Source organism: Syzygium oleosum, unplaced genomic scaffold (assembly GCF_021117445.2).
Source record: "Syzygium oleosum isolate NSW1041296 unplaced genomic scaffold, Sole_v2.1 Sole_v2.41, whole genome shotgun sequence".
Taxonomy (NCBI): domain Eukaryota; kingdom Viridiplantae; phylum Streptophyta; class Magnoliopsida; order Myrtales; family Myrtaceae; genus Syzygium; species Syzygium oleosum.
In genome coordinates, this window is record NW_026607525.1 from 211,213 (window position 1) to 229,063 (window position 17,851).

The 17,851-nt window shown below is 38.0% G+C and overlaps 2 protein-coding genes and 2 long non-coding RNA genes across 5 annotated transcripts; 2 read left to right on the forward strand and 2 right to left on the reverse strand.

The window, feature by feature from the left end:
- Positions 1-588: 588 nt before the first annotated feature.
- On the forward strand, positions 589-7,217 carry LOC130136061 (26S proteasome non-ATPase regulatory subunit 12 homolog A-like). Its single transcript, XM_056306082.1, has 11 exons — positions 589-762; positions 897-1,091; positions 4,410-4,517; positions 4,609-4,713; positions 4,796-4,852; positions 4,930-5,126; positions 5,332-5,431; positions 5,519-5,631; positions 5,734-5,887; positions 5,964-6,041; positions 6,745-7,217. The coding sequence occupies exons 1-11, from the start codon at positions 760-762 to the stop codon at positions 6,961-6,963; spliced, it is 1,329 nt and encodes a 442-aa protein (XP_056162057.1). The 5' UTR covers positions 589-759; the 3' UTR covers positions 6,964-7,217.
- Positions 1,392-1,921, reverse strand: LOC130136068 (uncharacterized). Its single transcript, XR_008815135.1, has 2 exons — positions 1,686-1,921; positions 1,392-1,503 (listed from the first exon to the last, which is right to left on the reverse strand). It is a non-coding gene; the product is annotated as an uncharacterized LOC130136068 (long non-coding RNA).
- A 4,769-nt stretch (positions 7,218-11,986) lies between the features above and the next one.
- LOC130136065 (uncharacterized) lies at positions 11,987-12,236 on the reverse strand. The gene is made up of 2 exons (XR_008815132.1): positions 12,120-12,236; positions 11,987-12,089 (listed from the first exon to the last, which is right to left on the reverse strand). It is a non-coding gene; the product is annotated as an uncharacterized LOC130136065 (long non-coding RNA).
- LOC115692896 (axial regulator YABBY 5) lies at positions 12,098-16,540 on the forward strand. 2 transcript variants are annotated; one of them, XM_056306087.1, is made up of 8 exons: positions 12,098-12,220; positions 12,314-12,393; positions 13,388-13,513; positions 14,576-14,687; positions 15,181-15,229; positions 15,384-15,459; positions 15,574-15,642; positions 16,399-16,540. In XM_056306087.1, the coding sequence occupies exons 2-8, from the start codon at positions 12,316-12,318 to the stop codon at positions 16,444-16,446; spliced, it is 558 nt and encodes a 185-aa protein (XP_056162062.1). In that variant the 5' UTR covers positions 12,098-12,220; positions 12,314-12,315; the 3' UTR covers positions 16,447-16,540. The 2 variants fall into 2 exon arrangements, with proteins under 2 accessions (XP_056162062.1, XP_030475728.1); XM_030619868.2 differs by having other exon boundaries at positions 12,162-12,393.
- Positions 16,541-17,851: the final 1,311 nt, after the last annotated feature.

The following is a 17,851-nucleotide window of genomic DNA, read 5'->3' on the forward strand; positions in this document are numbered from 1 at the left end:
TCTATTTCTCATTTCTCTTCCAGAAATAGAAAAGTTAGAAAATGTTTACTTTTCATTTCTATTTCAAACCTGTTTTCGAAATTAAAATCTGCTCTAGAAATACAAAAAATGAAATTGCGTTGTCAAAACGGATTTCTATTCCAAACATGTTCCTGGAAACACAGAAAAGTAGAAAAACAGAATGGTGATCATGTGCGCCCTAAAATTCTAACCACCCTTTTGATCGGTGGAATTACACATTGCCGACACCATCCACGTGCAAAATCGACTAAACATAAATGCGAATGGTGTCGATGTTTGCGGCCCACCAATCGCCCTCAAGGAAAGGAAATTTCATCTCCATTTAAAAGATGGCCCGGTCCACAGCCCACGTAATTCCCTGGCTCGCTGGGCCGTCTTGGCGAAGTTTCGGGCCGTATCCTTACCCGCCATCGCATCTTCTCCGAGGACCGGGTCGGGCCAATCCCGATCCGGATCCGAGATTCGCTTCCGTTTTTTCCTATTAATTCCCCCCCGAACTCTTTCTTTTTCTTTTTCTTTTTCTCCTTTTTTTTTATAATTTAATTTTCCTCTCGCGTCAGTCAGTGCGCTCAAAGAGAAGGAAGAAGAAGAGAGAGAAACAGAAGAAGCAGAAGAAGAAGAGAGAGGAGGAGAAAGGTTTCGTGAGCGAGGGTTCACCGACCGCTCTTTCTCTCACCTAGGGCTCCGGAATCGATCCGTCGCCGGAGGGCTCCTGCCGATTTCCAGAACCAGATTGCCATGGTCAGTTCGCCCTCCCTGCCTTCGGATCTACGTCCATCTATAAGCTTTCTTTCCGCTTGTTTTTTCGATTGAATCGTCGTGTCCTGCGGTTTGTCCGATTCCTTATTATGCCGGGGTTCGTGTGGGCGTGGCAGGAGGGCGGAGGCAACTTGGAGGCCGCCATAGAGCAGCTGCTCAACGTGGAGAAGCAGATGAGGCTGGCCGGCGACGTCGCCGGCACGAAGAAGGCGGTCACGGAGATCTTGCAGCTGTGCCTCGACGCCAAGGCGTGGAAGACCCTGAACGACCAGATTGTTCTGCTGTCCAAGCGGCGCGGCCAGCTCAAGCAGGTGAAAGAGAAAAAAGGGGCTTCGTTCTTACTTATTTCTGGTTGTGATCTTTTTGCCCTTGCTTAAATTATGAAATTTGGATCCCGCTTCTCGAGCTGCGGGTTTTCTGGGTTTGAGCCTTGCGGCAAGTAATTAGCTGGTCGATTGCTGGCGTACGTAGTGGTCCTAGGTGATGGCATTGGGCAACTAATTAAGTGGGTTCTTAGTGTTTTGCACCTGAACTTGTTTGGTTTAGTACCCATCAATATTGAATGTGTGTCACATTGTTGAGTTTGCGGATGCACCATCTTGTAAATGATATTTCTTTTTTGGGTCGGACACCTCCTTCTTGCATTATCATTTGAAGTAAACTTCTCACGGGTAACAAATTATTCAAGTTGGGGAGATTTGGAAGAATTGATAAGAAGATGTGCTTTTGGAGCTCTTTAATGAAGGAAGCTTGGGGTTTATATTCCTGTGGAAGTTTAATGTTGCACCTGTGTTAAACAAAGAATGGGTGGACAGCAAAGGGTTAGCCTTGTGATATCCTTTCCGGCAGGGTACTTGTGTTTACTTTTGAAGTGAAACTGCTTAATATCAGCGAGTCTTGAGCACCTGAGTAGTAGAAAGTGAGTTTCCATCATAACCACTTAGCGTTGTCGCTTGCTCCCAAAACAAAAAAATTACAGGAGACAGGAAACTCAATAGGTAGAAGTTGTTGAAAGTTTACTTGGTATCTTAACGGAAACTCTTATTCAAGATTAGCTATGGCTAAATATCTCCCAATCCATCAAGTCAACATGAAATCCTGTGATGTTGTATCCTATCAAGGACGCTAATTTGTAGGCAGTTACTAGCAAAATAGTTTGAACTTGTACTTTTGCAAGATGGACACTCCCTTTGGAATTGAAGTATAACACGTGTGAGTGAAGGATTGAAAAATAGTTATCCTTAGTCTATGATAACAAAGAGAAAAGGCACATTGTTCAAGTTAAGTAGTTTTATTTTGCTTTGTCATCTTTTTAGGGTTTAGTGAAGTGGGTAGTTGGTGCTACTCTTTGTTTTTGTTCTAGAGTAGTAATTTTGTTTTAGGATTTGAATAATCTTGTATAGGGATGGATTCTTTTTGTTGTAGATGGATTGGTACTTCCTTACTGCCTTAGTTAATATATCTTTTACTTAACAATGAAACCTGGGAGAAAAGAAATTGAGATTGGGTGCTATAGGAGTGATTCAAAATACTGATCAAGGGATTGATGTTTGTCTACACGTAGACAAACTAATATTTGATCAATTAAAGATGAACTATGAGTATGGGTTGTACCTATCCATTGCAATGAGGGTTTGCAGGGTTTGCTGTGGAGTATCTCCCTTGCATGAACACAGCATGTGTTAGGTTTACTGGTGGGAAAGAAATATCATAGAAGCAGGAGCTAGGATTATTGTGTTTGGTCGTCTACCAAGTTCGTGGGGCATGAACTTTTGTCTTCCTAGCTCAAAGCACTCTTTGTGTTCCTCTTCAAGTGATATTAAAGGAGTCAAAATTATTTGATGACACTGATGCTTGGATATTCATATGTGTTAAATTGGTTTTTCGTTTATTTAGTTGCTCCAAACTTTTCTGTAACAGAAGTATGTGAGAAAGAATACACTACCTAGTCAGGAGTGAATTGGGTTGTTTAATAGCCTATGTCCATATATTTGCCTTTTCATGTCTGCTTTGGGCGATAAGCTGGTGGAATTTTCGCTCTTCATTGATGTTATTTTGTTGGTATGCTGTGCTGAATGCTGATAAGTTACTCTATATTAGTCAGAGCATTATGACCAGTGGCTATTAATTGTGCAAACACAATTTTTTTTACCTTGAACATTGTTTCTAGGATTTGTATCTGTGTACAATGCAATTAAAAAGATGGAAAGTGGTCACATCGAAAATCGTTCCCAGTCGAGATCCTGAGTAGGATCATCGGATGTAGAATGGGATATTTGCCTATTTAATTAGGACTTAACCTCATAATACTCAAATTAGGCCCAAGTTCTGATTGCGCGTGACACATTGTATGTCTAAAGTTAAATGAGAATAAAGTGTTGCGCTCATCCTGAATTAGATTGGGTAGCCCGATAGAGGATTTAACTGGCGCTTGTGGCTAGGCTGAAGATACTTTCTATACAGACTTGTGAGAGTCCATAAGCTTTTGGCAGGAATAAGCAATAACCTTTAATTGTTGGAGTTGGAAATGGGATCCACTTTCATGCGAGCTTGTGTTGGGGTAAATAGGAGGTCTGCTGTGCCTCCACAAATGGCAGTGCAGCACAATGCCATCATCTTTGTACAGCAACCATCTCTTCTGGCTGGGGAGGGAATTCTTCTTGTCATAGCATATTGCTCTTTAGTTTGTCTCTTTCTTTCATCCTCCAATCTTCTTCTTTTCACTGCCATCATCTGGTTTTGCTTTTGTTTTGTTCTCTTCTTTACTTTTTCCCCAGATGCTTCTCTAGTAAACTCTTGAGAGGTACGAGAGCTTCTTCAGTGATGCGCTTCTGTTGTAGTGATGCTTGTGCTTTTGTTTTCTACTTTTGAGCTTCATTCCCTCTTTTTTAAGATAACATACAGGTGTTTGTACAGAAAGGAGTCAAGGATCTATCTTTAGACCTTACTTTTGTGTAGAGTCTTATGATCATTAATCCAAAGTATAGTCCAAATTCTATTATTCGATATTTATCGTGACAACCTTTACCTTAAGGATTATACTGATATGGACTTGTACCGCAGGGATTACCTCCCATATGTATACTGATTTAATCTTGAACTGTCGTTTTGTGTGGCTGTCACGTGCCAACTGTGTATGAATATCTGAAAAACGAATGTCGTTGGCATATCTATATGGGTATTGGCTCTAGGCAATCTCTAGAGATGCAAGAAGTCAGGCCTGGTGCTCGTGCTCTAGATTCTAGTATTGTGGAATCTTTTTCAGTTTCACACCTTGTGTTTTTGGATTCCTTCCCATCATTTTGCTTCTTCTTGTTCTCCTACTAATGTATGATCATACCTTTTTTTTCATGTCAAGTTCAGGATATATTTCATGATATGTCCTTTATGGGGATATTTTTGTGTTTGTGCTGTTTGCAAGTTTTCTATTGGATGGGATGCTCTCGATCGAGATACCTGAAATTTGTATTGCACCTTGCTATTGGTTCCTATTTTTACTACACTTTCTTTCTAGAATGGAAAAATATCCTTGCTGTTAATCAAATAGTTGAACTCAAATTTTTCTCTGTCTCTAAACATGATCAAGTCATTGGATGGTGACATATGCGTTCCTATTTTCTTATAAACAGGCTGTGACAGCTATGGTACAGCAGGCTATGCAATATATTGACCAGACACCTGATCTGGAGACCAAGATAGAGCTTATTAAGACACTTAACTCTGTCGCTGCTGGGAAGGTGAATATGGAACTCAAACTCTATTGCAGCTTCTTTTCATGAGCAATCTGTTTTGTGTTTCGTGGTTTCTATAGCTAGTTTTGTTATGCAGATATATGTTGAGATTGAGAGAGCACGATTGATCAAGAAACTTGCAAAACTAAAGGAAGAACAGGGTCTTATAGCAGAAGCTGCTGATTTGATGCAAGAAATTGCGGTAAGTAGAAGTTAACTTCTGTGATCATAGATCTTGTAATTTGTTCTTCTTTGTCCAACATTATGATGGTTTTGAATTGCAGGTAGAAACTTTTGGAGCAATGGCAAAGACGGAGAAAATTGCTTTCATCCTTGAACAAGTATGGGTTTTCTGTGTATCTTTTGGCTGATTATGCACTATTACTATGATTGGTTTTCTGATCGATGGATTTTGCAGGTTCGTTTGTGCTTAGATCGCCAGGATTATGTCCGTGCACAGATCCTTTCCAGGAAGATCAGCCCCCGAGTCTTTGAATCAGATCCTTCCAAAGAGAAGAAAAAGCCTAAAGAAGGTGAAAATATTGTGGAAGAAGCGCCAGCTGATATTCCGTCGCTTCTGGAGTTGAAACGGATATACTATGAACACATGATACGGTATGTTGGTGTTTTGCTTTTAATAATTGTGGGTCCAATATTTTTTAACTAAAACTTTTCGCCAATCAAGCACTACCTGCCACTCTGGTTGCAGTTCAAAGCATGAACTTATATTGCTTTATTTATCTGGCACATACTCTTCTTCCTTGATGGATTTGAGTTACACATCTCAGTTTACCTTGCATTCATGTGGTTAATGATGTAGGTATTACTCACATAACAATGATTACCTCGAGATTTGTCGATGCTATAAGGCGATATATGAGATTCCATCAGTGAAGGGAAACCCAGAGCAGTGGATTCCGGTGAAGCTCTTTCCAATAAGGCTTTGTTAAGACTTCGCTGAGTTTTTTAAAGGACAGCTGTTCATTCTGTGAAATAATTAAATGCAGGTTCTAAGGAAAATTTGCTGGTACTTAGTTCTGGCACCACATGATCCAATGCAGTCAAGCCTTCTCAATGCCACTTTAGAAGATAAAAATCTCTCAGAAATTCCCCAATTCAGGTACATCTTTGATTTGCTTTGGGTAATTGGTTGTACATCTTTCAATATCTCAATAATGTGCCATAGAATATGGTTGACAGTGCCTTTGATATTTTATCACAGGCTGCTGCTGAAACAGTTGGTCACAATGGAGGTTATTCAATGGACTGCTCTTTGGAATACTTTCAAAGATGAATTTGAGAATGAGAAAAACATGCTTGGAGGCGCACTTGTTGAGAAGGCAGCAGAAGATCTTCGGGAGAGAATCATCGAACATGTAACTACAGAACTTTGTTGTTTTTCTTCTTTTCATTGGATCATCGTCCAGGTGTGACTCTCTCTATTTTCTGCAGAATATTATTGTCGTTTCGAAGTATTACTCGAGGATCACATTGCAGAGACTCGCAGAGCTTCTATGCCTCAGCATCCAGGTCTGATTGTGTTAAAAATTGGTCTATATTTTTTTATCAATGTCATTCTTTATGGATGATTGGCTAGACCCCTCATTTAACCCTGAGCAGCCTCTCTGCCTGTGATCCCTGATTGGGGCATGGTTGCTGGATTTGTGTACTAGTTCGAAAAAAGGGGAAAAGAGGTTTTGGTGCCTTGAAAGCCAAAGGCTTGTCATGGAATTGAGAATGTTGTCTTCGTAGTTTTGTTCCGTCAGCATTTCCGACTGACATATGTGTATACTCAGCTTAGTCAAGTTCTGTTCATAAATTTGGCATAGCTATAAGTGTCATTGTCTGGCATTGTGAAACCGTTTTTTGTCCCATGGATCCTTACATTCTGATACCCTTTAGAAGGGTGGGAGGAGCTCTGCTGTATATGCTAAAGTAGCTGGGCTAGCTTTTCTGCTAGTATTGACACTCACCATTTCCTGCTTGACACAATTATATCTCACTGTAACCGCTTTCTTAATGTGTTAAAAAAATCTATGTAGCGTAACCCTCAAGGAATAGAGCTCCATTTTTGAGGTTCTGTTACCACTGTTTTAGAGAGCTCTAATCATTCACATGCCTCGATCTGTTAAATCAACAGTATCATCTGATAGAGAGACCATATAGCGATAATTGTACAAGCTTGAATGATATTCTATCGGCATGACCTGTTAGTTCTATATTGCCATTTTAGGAAGCTGAGAAGCATCTCTCTGAAATGGTTGTTTCCAAGTCCCTGGTGGCAAAGATAGACCGGCCAATGGGAGTTGTCTGTTTCCAAACGACAAAGGACAGCAATGACATCTTGAACTCGTGGGCGACAAATTTGGAGAAGCTCCTCGATCTTGTTGAGAAAAGCTGCCACCAAATCCACAAGGAAACCATGGTTCACAAGGCTGCTTTGAGAGCTTGAAGACACCTTAGTTGAATGAATGATCTCTCTCCCCTCGAGCCTCCCTCTTTCTCACCAATAGGGAGAAGCTGAAGAATGCTGTTTCACATTGTGCTCTGAAGTGGGGACTGAAGATATTCATCATAGAACTCTCGTGTAGCTGGCTTAAATTTGATTGCATATTTTGCAGGTGGACCAGATCTGGGCCTTGTTTCAGACAGAAATGATATACTGAATACACATTCTGCATAGGAATGTATTGTGGTCTTTTCATCTTTCCTCCCTCATTTTATTTGAAGATTTGTGGGCTCTCAGGGTCCAGAACTTGTACCAATGGAACAGGTATGAGCACAAGATGTGCACTCATTAGTACCGAAATGAACGCCTTTTTACTAAATTCTGTCTCGCGTTACAAACAATTGCTGGTCCTTGTGTTTTTCTAACACCTGGGACAACATTAGCTCTCCAGAGTAAAGGATAATGAATGCTATTTTTTATTTCATTTTCACATTTGAATTTCGTCTTCAGTGGAGAGAGCCTGTTTCTTGGCAGTTGGCAGCTCTAAAAACCTGTTTCTAGGATAGCCGCAGTTTCTATCTCCTCAAGAGACGTAGCTTTTCTCCAAGTTGATTCTTGATTGGAGAGGGCCTTTATTCTCTACGGACAGTTTGCCGTGATATCATTCCTCTCTAAACTTTCGGTCACTGGAATGTGTTTCAATGTCCACTAGTTTTGACATTTCTCTCTTAACACTTGGCATGTATGTGGGTAAAACATTGCGAAGCATAATATATTGGTGAAAATCTCCAACTGAAAATGAGTATCATGTGCCATTGCCTTCTCTCTCTGAGGTTGGTTGACCTGATAAATGTTGGAAGGTTGGACTGACAAATGATTAATTCATTGGTTTATGAACTTAGGTTACTCAGTCGCATTACTTGCCATTCTCCTTGAGAACTCAACCTACTCCAGCGTAGCACCTTTTAATTTCTCACCCGATCATTAGATGCCGCCAAATGGAGTCCTCTTTGCATGATCGCTTACCATTTTCAATTCACAGTTGGTGCTTTCGAGTGGGCATGGCAAACCCTCAAGGGAGGATGAGGAGCAACTTGCGTGAGTAGTCCTCATTTCTTCTTCAGTCTGAAACCTGATTACTTCATTTAATCTCAGTGTGTAGATCTTTGGATAGTTCATCTCTTTTCACGTTTTGTAAGTTAAGTGCGCAGAAAATGCTCCTGTAGAATATGAGAGTCCAACGCAGATAGTATAGAAGAGAATATGCGCAATTGTATATAGGTTGGTCATGAACGTCTTGTCAAATGCATTTTCTAGTTTTACACTTGAGAGTTGATAGAAGAGTCGTCCCGGGTAATGAACTTCTAATCAAGCCAAATTTGAGAAAGCCCATCCATAATCCTGTTTACTAGCAATAAGTAACTTTCTATGTGGTGTTGTTAGGATTTGGACATCATTGCCATGCCAGAGAACATTTGGGCTCAACTGACATTGTATATCGATTTATAGGTCTCGAAGTCGTAAGTTTGAGTTAGAGTGGACTGCAAAAATGTATGTGAAGGAATTCCAATAGTACTCTTGTAAGAATGACCAAAGTGGAGACAATATCAGTGGCATTCATTAAAAAAAATTGGGTTGAATGAAACGAAATTTTGTAGATATTTGTAGCGTAAGTTTCGTCGTATAGATGAGCGAATTACTACCCAAGTTGAAAATGTTTTATCGAGTGGCAGCAAGGCTCGGGTGGAGTTGTTTAATACAACACCAGGATTGGGATGTTGGGCATCTGATCACTAGTGTCGGAAAGCTAGGCTGTTCATTTAACAGCAACTAATACTATTTGAAACAAGATCTTCAATTGGTGAAATCAAATCGAGGCATTTGGTATAACTCTTGTTTATAATCGATATTGTTAATTATGAATCGCAACCCTAAACCGCGGCTATGCATTTCATTCATTACGTACTTCTCCAATTAAAGAAGTTTGTCTGGACCTTGTCGCCCGACATGTGATTGGGATGGTACAACCGAGACTTCAAGCGTCAATTTCAACTCAAAATCACTTATGGATTTTTGTATTGTACAGGTTTAGTGGATTTTCTTTTCTTTCTTTTCTTTCGGATGGCCAGCATACTTGGGTTTCCTCTTCAAATCAATTGATCATGTGATAAAATGTTCCACTTTAGTCTATTTTTGGGTAAGCTTTTGAACCTTGAATAATGAGGTGGGGTTAGTCACGTACTAAGCTGTTGAGCCTTCATGTCGCCTCTCATCACTTCGGATTCTGAAGAAGCTTACAAGGTAAGAGAAGAATATTTGCAGCTATGAGTAAAGAAGTGAGTATTTGCTCTTACCTTCGGAGGATTTATTAGCTAAGCTAGTTGTCAGAGCATCCAAAATAAGCAAGCTACAGAGCTACAATATAGGGAAAATTATCTAAAAAGTCATAAACCTATTGTACAGCGGCCAATTCAATCCTAAAATTTTCAGTTGTGCCAATTTAGTCATAAACATTTTGACAATTTGTCAATTTAGTCTTAAACCTTTTAATGATTTGCCAATGTAGTCTTCGGCGATTTTCGACCAAAATTACTTAGAATAACTACATTGGCAATTTGTTAAAAGCATTAGGACTAAATTGGCAATTTATTAAAAGGTTTAGGACTAAATTGGCACAGTTTCCGACCAAAAATGAATTGGCACAGTTGAAAAATTTAGGACTAAATTGACTGCTGTACAATAGGTTTATGTGAATAGTATATATAGATTCCTTCTCAACGATCAACTAGATCAGCATATCAATCCATTTACGTACTTTAGGCATGTTTTCCTCCAACCTAATTGAGAAGAAAGCCAATTCAAGACATTTCATTAATTTTTGTGACAACAATACTGTGTTTCAGTATACTTCGTACCTACCTATAGCCTTGTTTTACTTATGTACAGAAGGCCACATTTATATCCCTAGCCTATGTGATCTCATTCGAAAATTAACCTAGACCTAAGCCACGCATGGACCTGCAATAATTTTCCAATAAGGCTTATAGATTAACTTTCCCAACACCGCTCAATAGAACCTCTCAATTATTATGTTCGCATTTCCTCTGTCGCTGTGAAGAATTGCTCACAATAAAAGTAGATACGAAGGAAGTGATGGACATAACTAATCGCAACATATGACAAATTAACATTGTTGGAAACATGTTATGTTTTCCTTTTGTATGCCCCAAAATACATAACGATTTTCATATGCTACCCGGTTTGTGTAACCCAAATATATATAGTACAACGACAACCTACCTCCACCATCATTGATATAGGTAGTTTTATTCTAAAAATTCAACCAACTATCCAAATCAATGGTGATGGATGTGACTTGTGTACAAAAAAAAAATTGCACTGGCGGTGTATTTGAGATTAATCCATTATATAGGGGAAAATTGTCCAAAAAGTCGTAAACCTATCATACGGAGGCTGATTTAGTACTAAACTTTTCAATTATGCCAATTTAGTCATAAACCTTTCGAAACTTTGCCAATTTAATCATAGACCTTTTAATTGTGCCAATTTAGTCTTAAATCTTTTGATGATTTGCCAATTTAGTCCTAAATATTTTGACGATTAGCCAATGTAGTTTTTCTGGTCAAATATCCAAATAATAGATTTAAGATTAAATTGGATAATCGTCAATATGTTCAAGACTAAATTGACACAATTTGAAGGTTTATAACCAAATTGACTACCATACAATAAGTTTAAGAATTTTTGGATAATTATCCCCATTATATAGAGATTGATATTTTTTAAATATGTAATTGACTTGACCTAATAACAGAATGAGTCGACGCAATAATCTGTCGCCCATCATCATTGAAATTACTCCACAGGGTCCCTTCACAAACAATCATTCTTGTGGTCCATTCACCCATACAGGCAGACACACATACATGGCAGTAAATGCAGCCTCCAATTAAGTGCACAGATCCATGTATGGTGCATGCAATGCAAGGCAATGCATGGCATGCATGCGTGAGAACATACCCAATTCATCAAGTGGCTCATGGCTCTATACTGTCCACATCGTGGCATTATTTGACAGGGAGGGTCAAAATGTCGCCCCCCTCGTCCGCTGTAGAAAAAAAGCAGGTTTGATGAGGGCGTGTGTGGTCGCTCATACTTTGCTTCGCTTGAAGGGCATATATATGTCTATGCCTGGAAGAAAAGGGACATATATGTGCAAAAATACTCTCTTTTTTTTCCCTCACAAAAGAAGAAAATGAATTCAGTTTTATATGTACTCAAATTGACTTCACAAGCTATGTAAACATCTTGTCTGCAAAAAGAAAGGTACGCAGATCTTTTGATGTTTGGGCATGATTCAGTGATTAGCTTGTCTCAAGATCTGTTTTTTTTTTATTTTTCGTTAAATTCATACACAACCCATGTATAAAACATTGTTTAAAACCTAAGTTGCTGAGATAATACTGTCAAATAACAGAAGCTGCACCATCCAAAAAAACCAAATAGAAAATTATACTAAACACATGCCGACTAAATCGCGTACATCATTTCACTTTTTTCTGCTGTAGTTGAAAATTTCTATACTTACAGGCTGCTCTCAGAGATTGAGTATATAGATAGGATATCCATTCATAAAATATGACAGCTATTTTCTCCCGTCGGTACATATATAATATTGGTTGTGAATTTTTCACTAACGATGTTATATGATAAAAAAAACATTCAAGAAAAAAAATAAAAAGAAACAAGAAACTACACTAGGTGTCTACCTGGGGGGCGGTAAAGTTAACTAGTCTAGAAAAATGTATCAGAATCCAGAAGTAATTTAAGTTGGAAGGACATGATATCTATGGTAATGCATCCAAAACCTCTTCTCTTCCTCCTCTAGCCCTAACCCTGCCTAATATCTGAAAGCTCTCTCCCCCACTTTTTGCTCTCGCCCCCACTTTTTACTCTCTACCCAAACCCAGTTATCAATAAATCCCAACTTTTTTCCTGTTCTCCCTTTTCCCGGACCCCGGACCCAGCATTTCCTGCCTGCCATGGCCACTTCCCATCCCACCTTTTTATCATAGAATTTCATCTTTTCTCTCTCTCTCTCTCTCTCTCTCTCTCTCTCTCTTTCTCTCATTTGCCACTCCATTCGATCCTCTCGTTTTTCTGAAATATTTCCTCTATTTATACCACCCAGGACCATCTAGGTTTTGCTGTTGTGATACATCTCAACACCTCTCAGAAAGCAAGTCCTAACTCATCTTTCTTCTTCTTCTTCCTCTTCTTCTTCTTCTTCTTGTGCAATTGAGGAGCTTTCTTAACATTTTTGTGAGTGTAGAAATGGCAAGCTGCGTAGATATCGCATCCACTGAACAGCTCTGCTACATCCCTTGCAACTTTTGCAATATTGTGCTTGCGGTATTATCATCATCTCATCTCATCTCTCTCTGGGCTTATTGGTGGGGTTTCTGCTTTTTCACTTCTTTTTAAGTCTCACCCGAGCTCTGATTCATCCATTGCTTTGCAGTTTTTATTGCTTCTGTGTGTGTATGCAATGAGTCTAAGCACTAGCAGCTGGAAAAGGAAAAAGAAGCACAAGTTATTAGGTCCTGCAAAAATATTGAAGGGGAAAGAAAAAGGAAAAAAACATTGCACCTGTGTTATTTTATTTTGTCTATTTTTTAGATGAAAACCCCATCGATTTCGTCTTTGAGTCTTCCTTGTTTTTTGGTGCAGTCACGTCTCCATCGTCCGACTGTACCTTTCTTTTCTCAGTCAAATGGAAGTCATTTCTTAAGGTCCTATAGAGAGGGAGGGCTTGTTGGCTTGAGCTGTGTGTTGCTCCTGCAGTTAAACGGTTTTATTTTTAACGAAAAAAAAGATTTATGTGCGAAAATATTCAAGCGCACAGTGACAAACTGACGAAGACAACTCCTCCAACATCTTAATTTCTTAGCTCTGTGACTTGTCTTTCCTTTGCCAACACAGATCTGATGCACTCTTATTGAAGGCAGCTTCACACAGTTTGTTTTAGTATATGTTTTAGGTCACCGGAGGAAATTAAAAAAACAAAGGCTATTTCTCAAATCTTCCATCTACTTATTCCATGCCCATCAAAGCACCCTTTTCAAACAAAGCACCAAGCACCATGACCTAATTTTTTTAGGGTTTTCTCTGAACTGAACTCACCAAAACCAAATCGAGAAGAGAAGGGTTTCGGTCCACCTAGCCCCCTTTTATTGTCATTAAAAAAAGAAAAAACAGTATCTAATCAAACAGATCGCAACCAAAAAATAGTTATTCGTTTCCTGATCTGGGTTTTCTTCCTTAGTTCTTCTCTTTTTGGCAGTGATTAAGTTTCACTAGATAACATAGGTATTGATTGATCTTGTGATTTGCGGATATTATACAGGTGAGTGTTCCATGCAGTAGCATGCTCGACATAGTGACCATCCGGTGCGGCCACTGCTCTAATCTTTGGTCTGTCAACATGGCTGCTGCTGCTTTACAGTCATTCACCAATTGGCAAGATTTTCAGGTGTGCTGACAATAACTTCTCCTCCTCCTTTTTTTTTGGGTTGCTTTAGAGAAAAAAAAAGAACATTTCTAATATGGTGTGTCCAAATTTATGACGATGTAAGGTTTTCAATTCTTTATGGTCTCCGAAATGCGACTATAGCAGCCGTCATAGGACCAAAGCCTATGTGTTTTTTTGCTTTTGTGTAGGAGAGCTGGATTTTGCGGCTGAAGTTGTTATTTTGAGTCAGTTTCTGTCCACTCTCTTCAAGGCAAAAGCATCATTTTTCCCTTCCCTAGGGTTATTTTTAGCTACTGTTTCTCTTTAATATTTTGAATCTTGATTTGATTGAGGATGGATTTGAGTCAAAAGAATCGGTTCTTTCCCATGAGATCTGCGTCCTCTGTTGTGGAAACAAGTCTCAAGAAATGGAGTTTTTTCCTTCTTTTTTTGTGTTTTTTAAGATCCCAAAGAAAGAGAGAGGGCTTGGCCTTGGTTTGAAAGGACTGTCAATCTGGGCTTTATGTGCAATTATTATAATTATTATTGTTTTCTTTCCTCTCAATGTTAGCCACCATTCTATGACTGATCCAGTCACTTCAATGCCGGTTTTTTCTCTCTCCCCTAGCTCCATCCCAGAAAACATCACTTCACCTCTCTCTCTCTCTCTCTCTCTCTCTCTCTCTCTCTCTCTAAAAAGACATTGCCCACATGAAAAATGTATAAAGTATTGTCAACGCCATCCTATATGTGCTAACCTAAGACCTCTTCTTTTTGCCCCCACTTCTTTTTTCTCATTTTTCCTCAATTAGTACATATTAAGGTACCTTTTTTCTTTAGGGAAACGCCTTTTTACTTCCTCACTTGCATAACTCTATAGTGTGAAAATAATTACCCTTCTTCACCGGAGGAGTTCTTAAAGGACTCGTTAAGCTCAACTTCCAAGTTAACAATATTGCTGAAGAAATTTGTGGAAAAGAGATGTAATAGCTAAAGCAATGAGCTTTTTTTCTTTGATCTTGCACTACTAATCACAGCTAACTTATGCAATCTCTCTTCTCTCTGGAAATTTTTCTCATATAGGCTCCTAGGCAGGATTACAAGATTGACATGGGTTCATCTTCAAAAGGCAATAACAAGATCACAATGCGAGCACCATCGGCGAATGTCACCGAGCAAAGGGTTGTTAATCGACGTGAGTCTGGAATCTTTCTCCTTAGACAACCTAAACTTGGTGCTTTTCTACCAAAATTACAGACATTTCATAAAATCTCTGGATGCGAGCAATGAGGAAAAACCTGCATACTTATACAGTGTTTCTCATGAAACTTCTACTTTGAGAAATGACATTTTCATATTTCCATTTATAATGTATTTACGTTCTTTCGACCATAAGAGAAAAATTCAATTTACATAAAAAAGAAGAAGAAGAAAATGACCTCCTCTGATTATAAAACAACTACTTCGCATGTTGTGAATAATTTGTTAATAAATTTCGTTATGTGCTTGATAAATGATATAATGAAGTTATTTTTCAAAAAAAAAGAAAGATATAAAAAGTTTTGACTGGATAAAATTACAATATATATATATATATATATATATATATATATATATATATATTTATTTATTTATTTATATTTATAATGTGTGATAACTCATGAGTTGTAGCTTTCTTGGATTTGCAGCTCCCGAGAAGAGGCAGCGTGTACCTTCAGCCTATAACCAGTTCATAAAGTAATGAAACAGAAATCGCTGCACAGCATGCGCTTAAAACAATGTCCTTTTTTTTATTTTTCTTTTTCCATGATAAAAGAAGAAAGAAAGCTCTCAGCAATTATTGACATATTTGGTTATTGTCCTCTGGTCAAAATCATGGTGATGTTTTTAGAGAGGAGATTCAGAGGATCAAGGCAAGTAATCCGGACATTAGTCACAGGGAAGCATTCAGTACTGCTGCCAAAAACGTGAGTTGATTCTGATAGATTGAGTAATTCTATTTAATTTTTGTTGGGTGAAATGCTAATGCCCATATCTTTTCATTTAATTTGTTTCCTAATGATTTTTGCTATCTATACTAGTGGGCACACTTTCCCCATATTCATTTCGGGCTGATGTTAGACAACAACAATCAGGCCAAAATGGATAACGTAAGTTCCTCTCTATCATACACGAATTACTCAGTTCTTTCTACTAGCTGGCTTCACAATACATATTCAGACGTTCTTGCATTTTTTTGAAAGTTTTTGGTAGAAACTCCGTAAACAGACTGTTTCTTAGATTCTGTTTCAGTAGTATGCTGTTCAATATGATATCTATAGAGCATTATCTGCAATAGTCTGTGCCCCTCCTAAGTGCCTGTAATCTAAAAGGAGATGTTCCTTGAGCTTTGGTGCAGAAACCTTTCTGAACTTGTTTGACGTTTAATTGTTTCATTGTTGCCGCTAATTTAGTCTGGTCATAAAAATAATGTACGAAATTATTGCCTAGAATATAGATTCTAAATAGACTCGACAAATGATACCTCAAGAAACATGTGATGCCTGCGTTAGAACCCCGCAGATAGAATGCACGGACCATGTATGTTTCCAGAACTGTATTGGCTGAGCTTACACCAAACTAGTTTCAATGTATCAAACTGCATATTGTGACAGTCCAATTCATTCGAGCATGTATTTCGCCTGAAATGGCCCGTGATTGGTGCGAGTACTTTGAGGTTGCTTAACATTTAATCTTGCAATGGATATTATCATCTTGTCCATGTTAGTAACTACTAATCATCACGGTATGAATATGTGTAAAGTTTTTATTAGGAGACTTGATCATTCTATGTCCTTAATCGGCCCAATTTCTTCTCTGCAATCTCATTCATTCCTCATTTTCTTTATTTTTCAACTTCCATGCAGCATTCCGATAAGCATTTGATGTCAAGGTCGGCACTGCTAAACAAGTGAACCTGTGCTTGATTGCTCAAAGCTACCTCGTATTTCATTTGAAGATGCGAAGACTCTCTATGAAACCTTTGCTTATTATTATTATTATGTAAGAAAGGAAGGGATTATATTCCCTGACTGCAATCCTCTCAAATGCCCTTTTCTATCTTTCATGTTTATTTCACGACTGGAAGTAAAATTCAATTTCACCTCAGAAATTTGTTAGCTAAATCTTTCTCTTTTATAGTGAATGTGATTGTATGAGTGAAAAATAAGTACATTTAAGGGTTTTTTTTTACGTGAAAGAATTTTTCGCGAATTAGTTTTGACTTTCACAAGTTTGGTTTGTTGAAAATATCAAACAATGCAAAACCATTGGCGGTCAAAGAAAATGTACTTACTTAAAGTTAGGAATATCAATTCCATAACCTAAAAAGAGGATAAATTTGCCTGAAAAATGATTTCCCAAAAAGCATTTTCCTTTGTCATGAAGTTTCCCCCAAAACAAACACGCCCTAATATACGGGTTCTCTTTAGCATTACATAATTTACATTGAATGAACCCAAAAGTATTTTTTTTCTTGCAAGTATTTCTTCATGTGGGAAGAATACATTGGAAGTTCTCAATCTTTTGTACGACGCTTATAAGTTTATTGCTGTAACTTTTAATTGTTCATTTGGATACTATAACTTTCAAATTTCATTCATTTAAGTCACTCCAGTGACTTAGATCGCCTAAAATGCTAGCATGGCATTTTTTAACGATAAAGTTGTTTTTACCTAGCTTTTTGAACGTTAGCTTTTGGCAAGGAATGAATACATTTTGAAAAGCTAAGAAAATTGGATGAGCATCGTACAAAAAAATTTGAAACTTCTAATGTACTTGTCCCTAAATCCTCAGAACTGTTTAACGAAAAAGTTGTGCCAAAGTTCCCTTTTAACCAAGTTATACACCTCCTTGGCTCAAGATGATAAAAAAAGATAGATATATCACTGTATAAAATGGAAGTGATCATCAAAATGACTTTTTTTCAACTGATCGATCATAGCACAACATGCAGTTTACTTGGGCATGATTTCCAAATTAAATTGCAATCCCAAAAAGTTTAAATTGTTAAATAGAATCATTATCTAATATATTTAAATGTGCAAACCCTTGCTAACACGTTTACTGGCATGGACATTGTATTTGATAGAAGCAACTTGAAAACGAAGAGCCTGTTTGTTGCAATTTATCAGCTACTTTTGACTTTTGCTTATGACTTTCTCTCCAAATTTTGAACAAAAATATCTATGTAATTTTTAAAAATTATGAAAATATTTTTATAGTTGACAATATTTGAATATATTGAAAGGCTTTAAGTGTGTTGGATTATAAACAAATCAAAGTGTGAGTTCCGTAAAATTTTCCAAAAAGTCAAAAGTT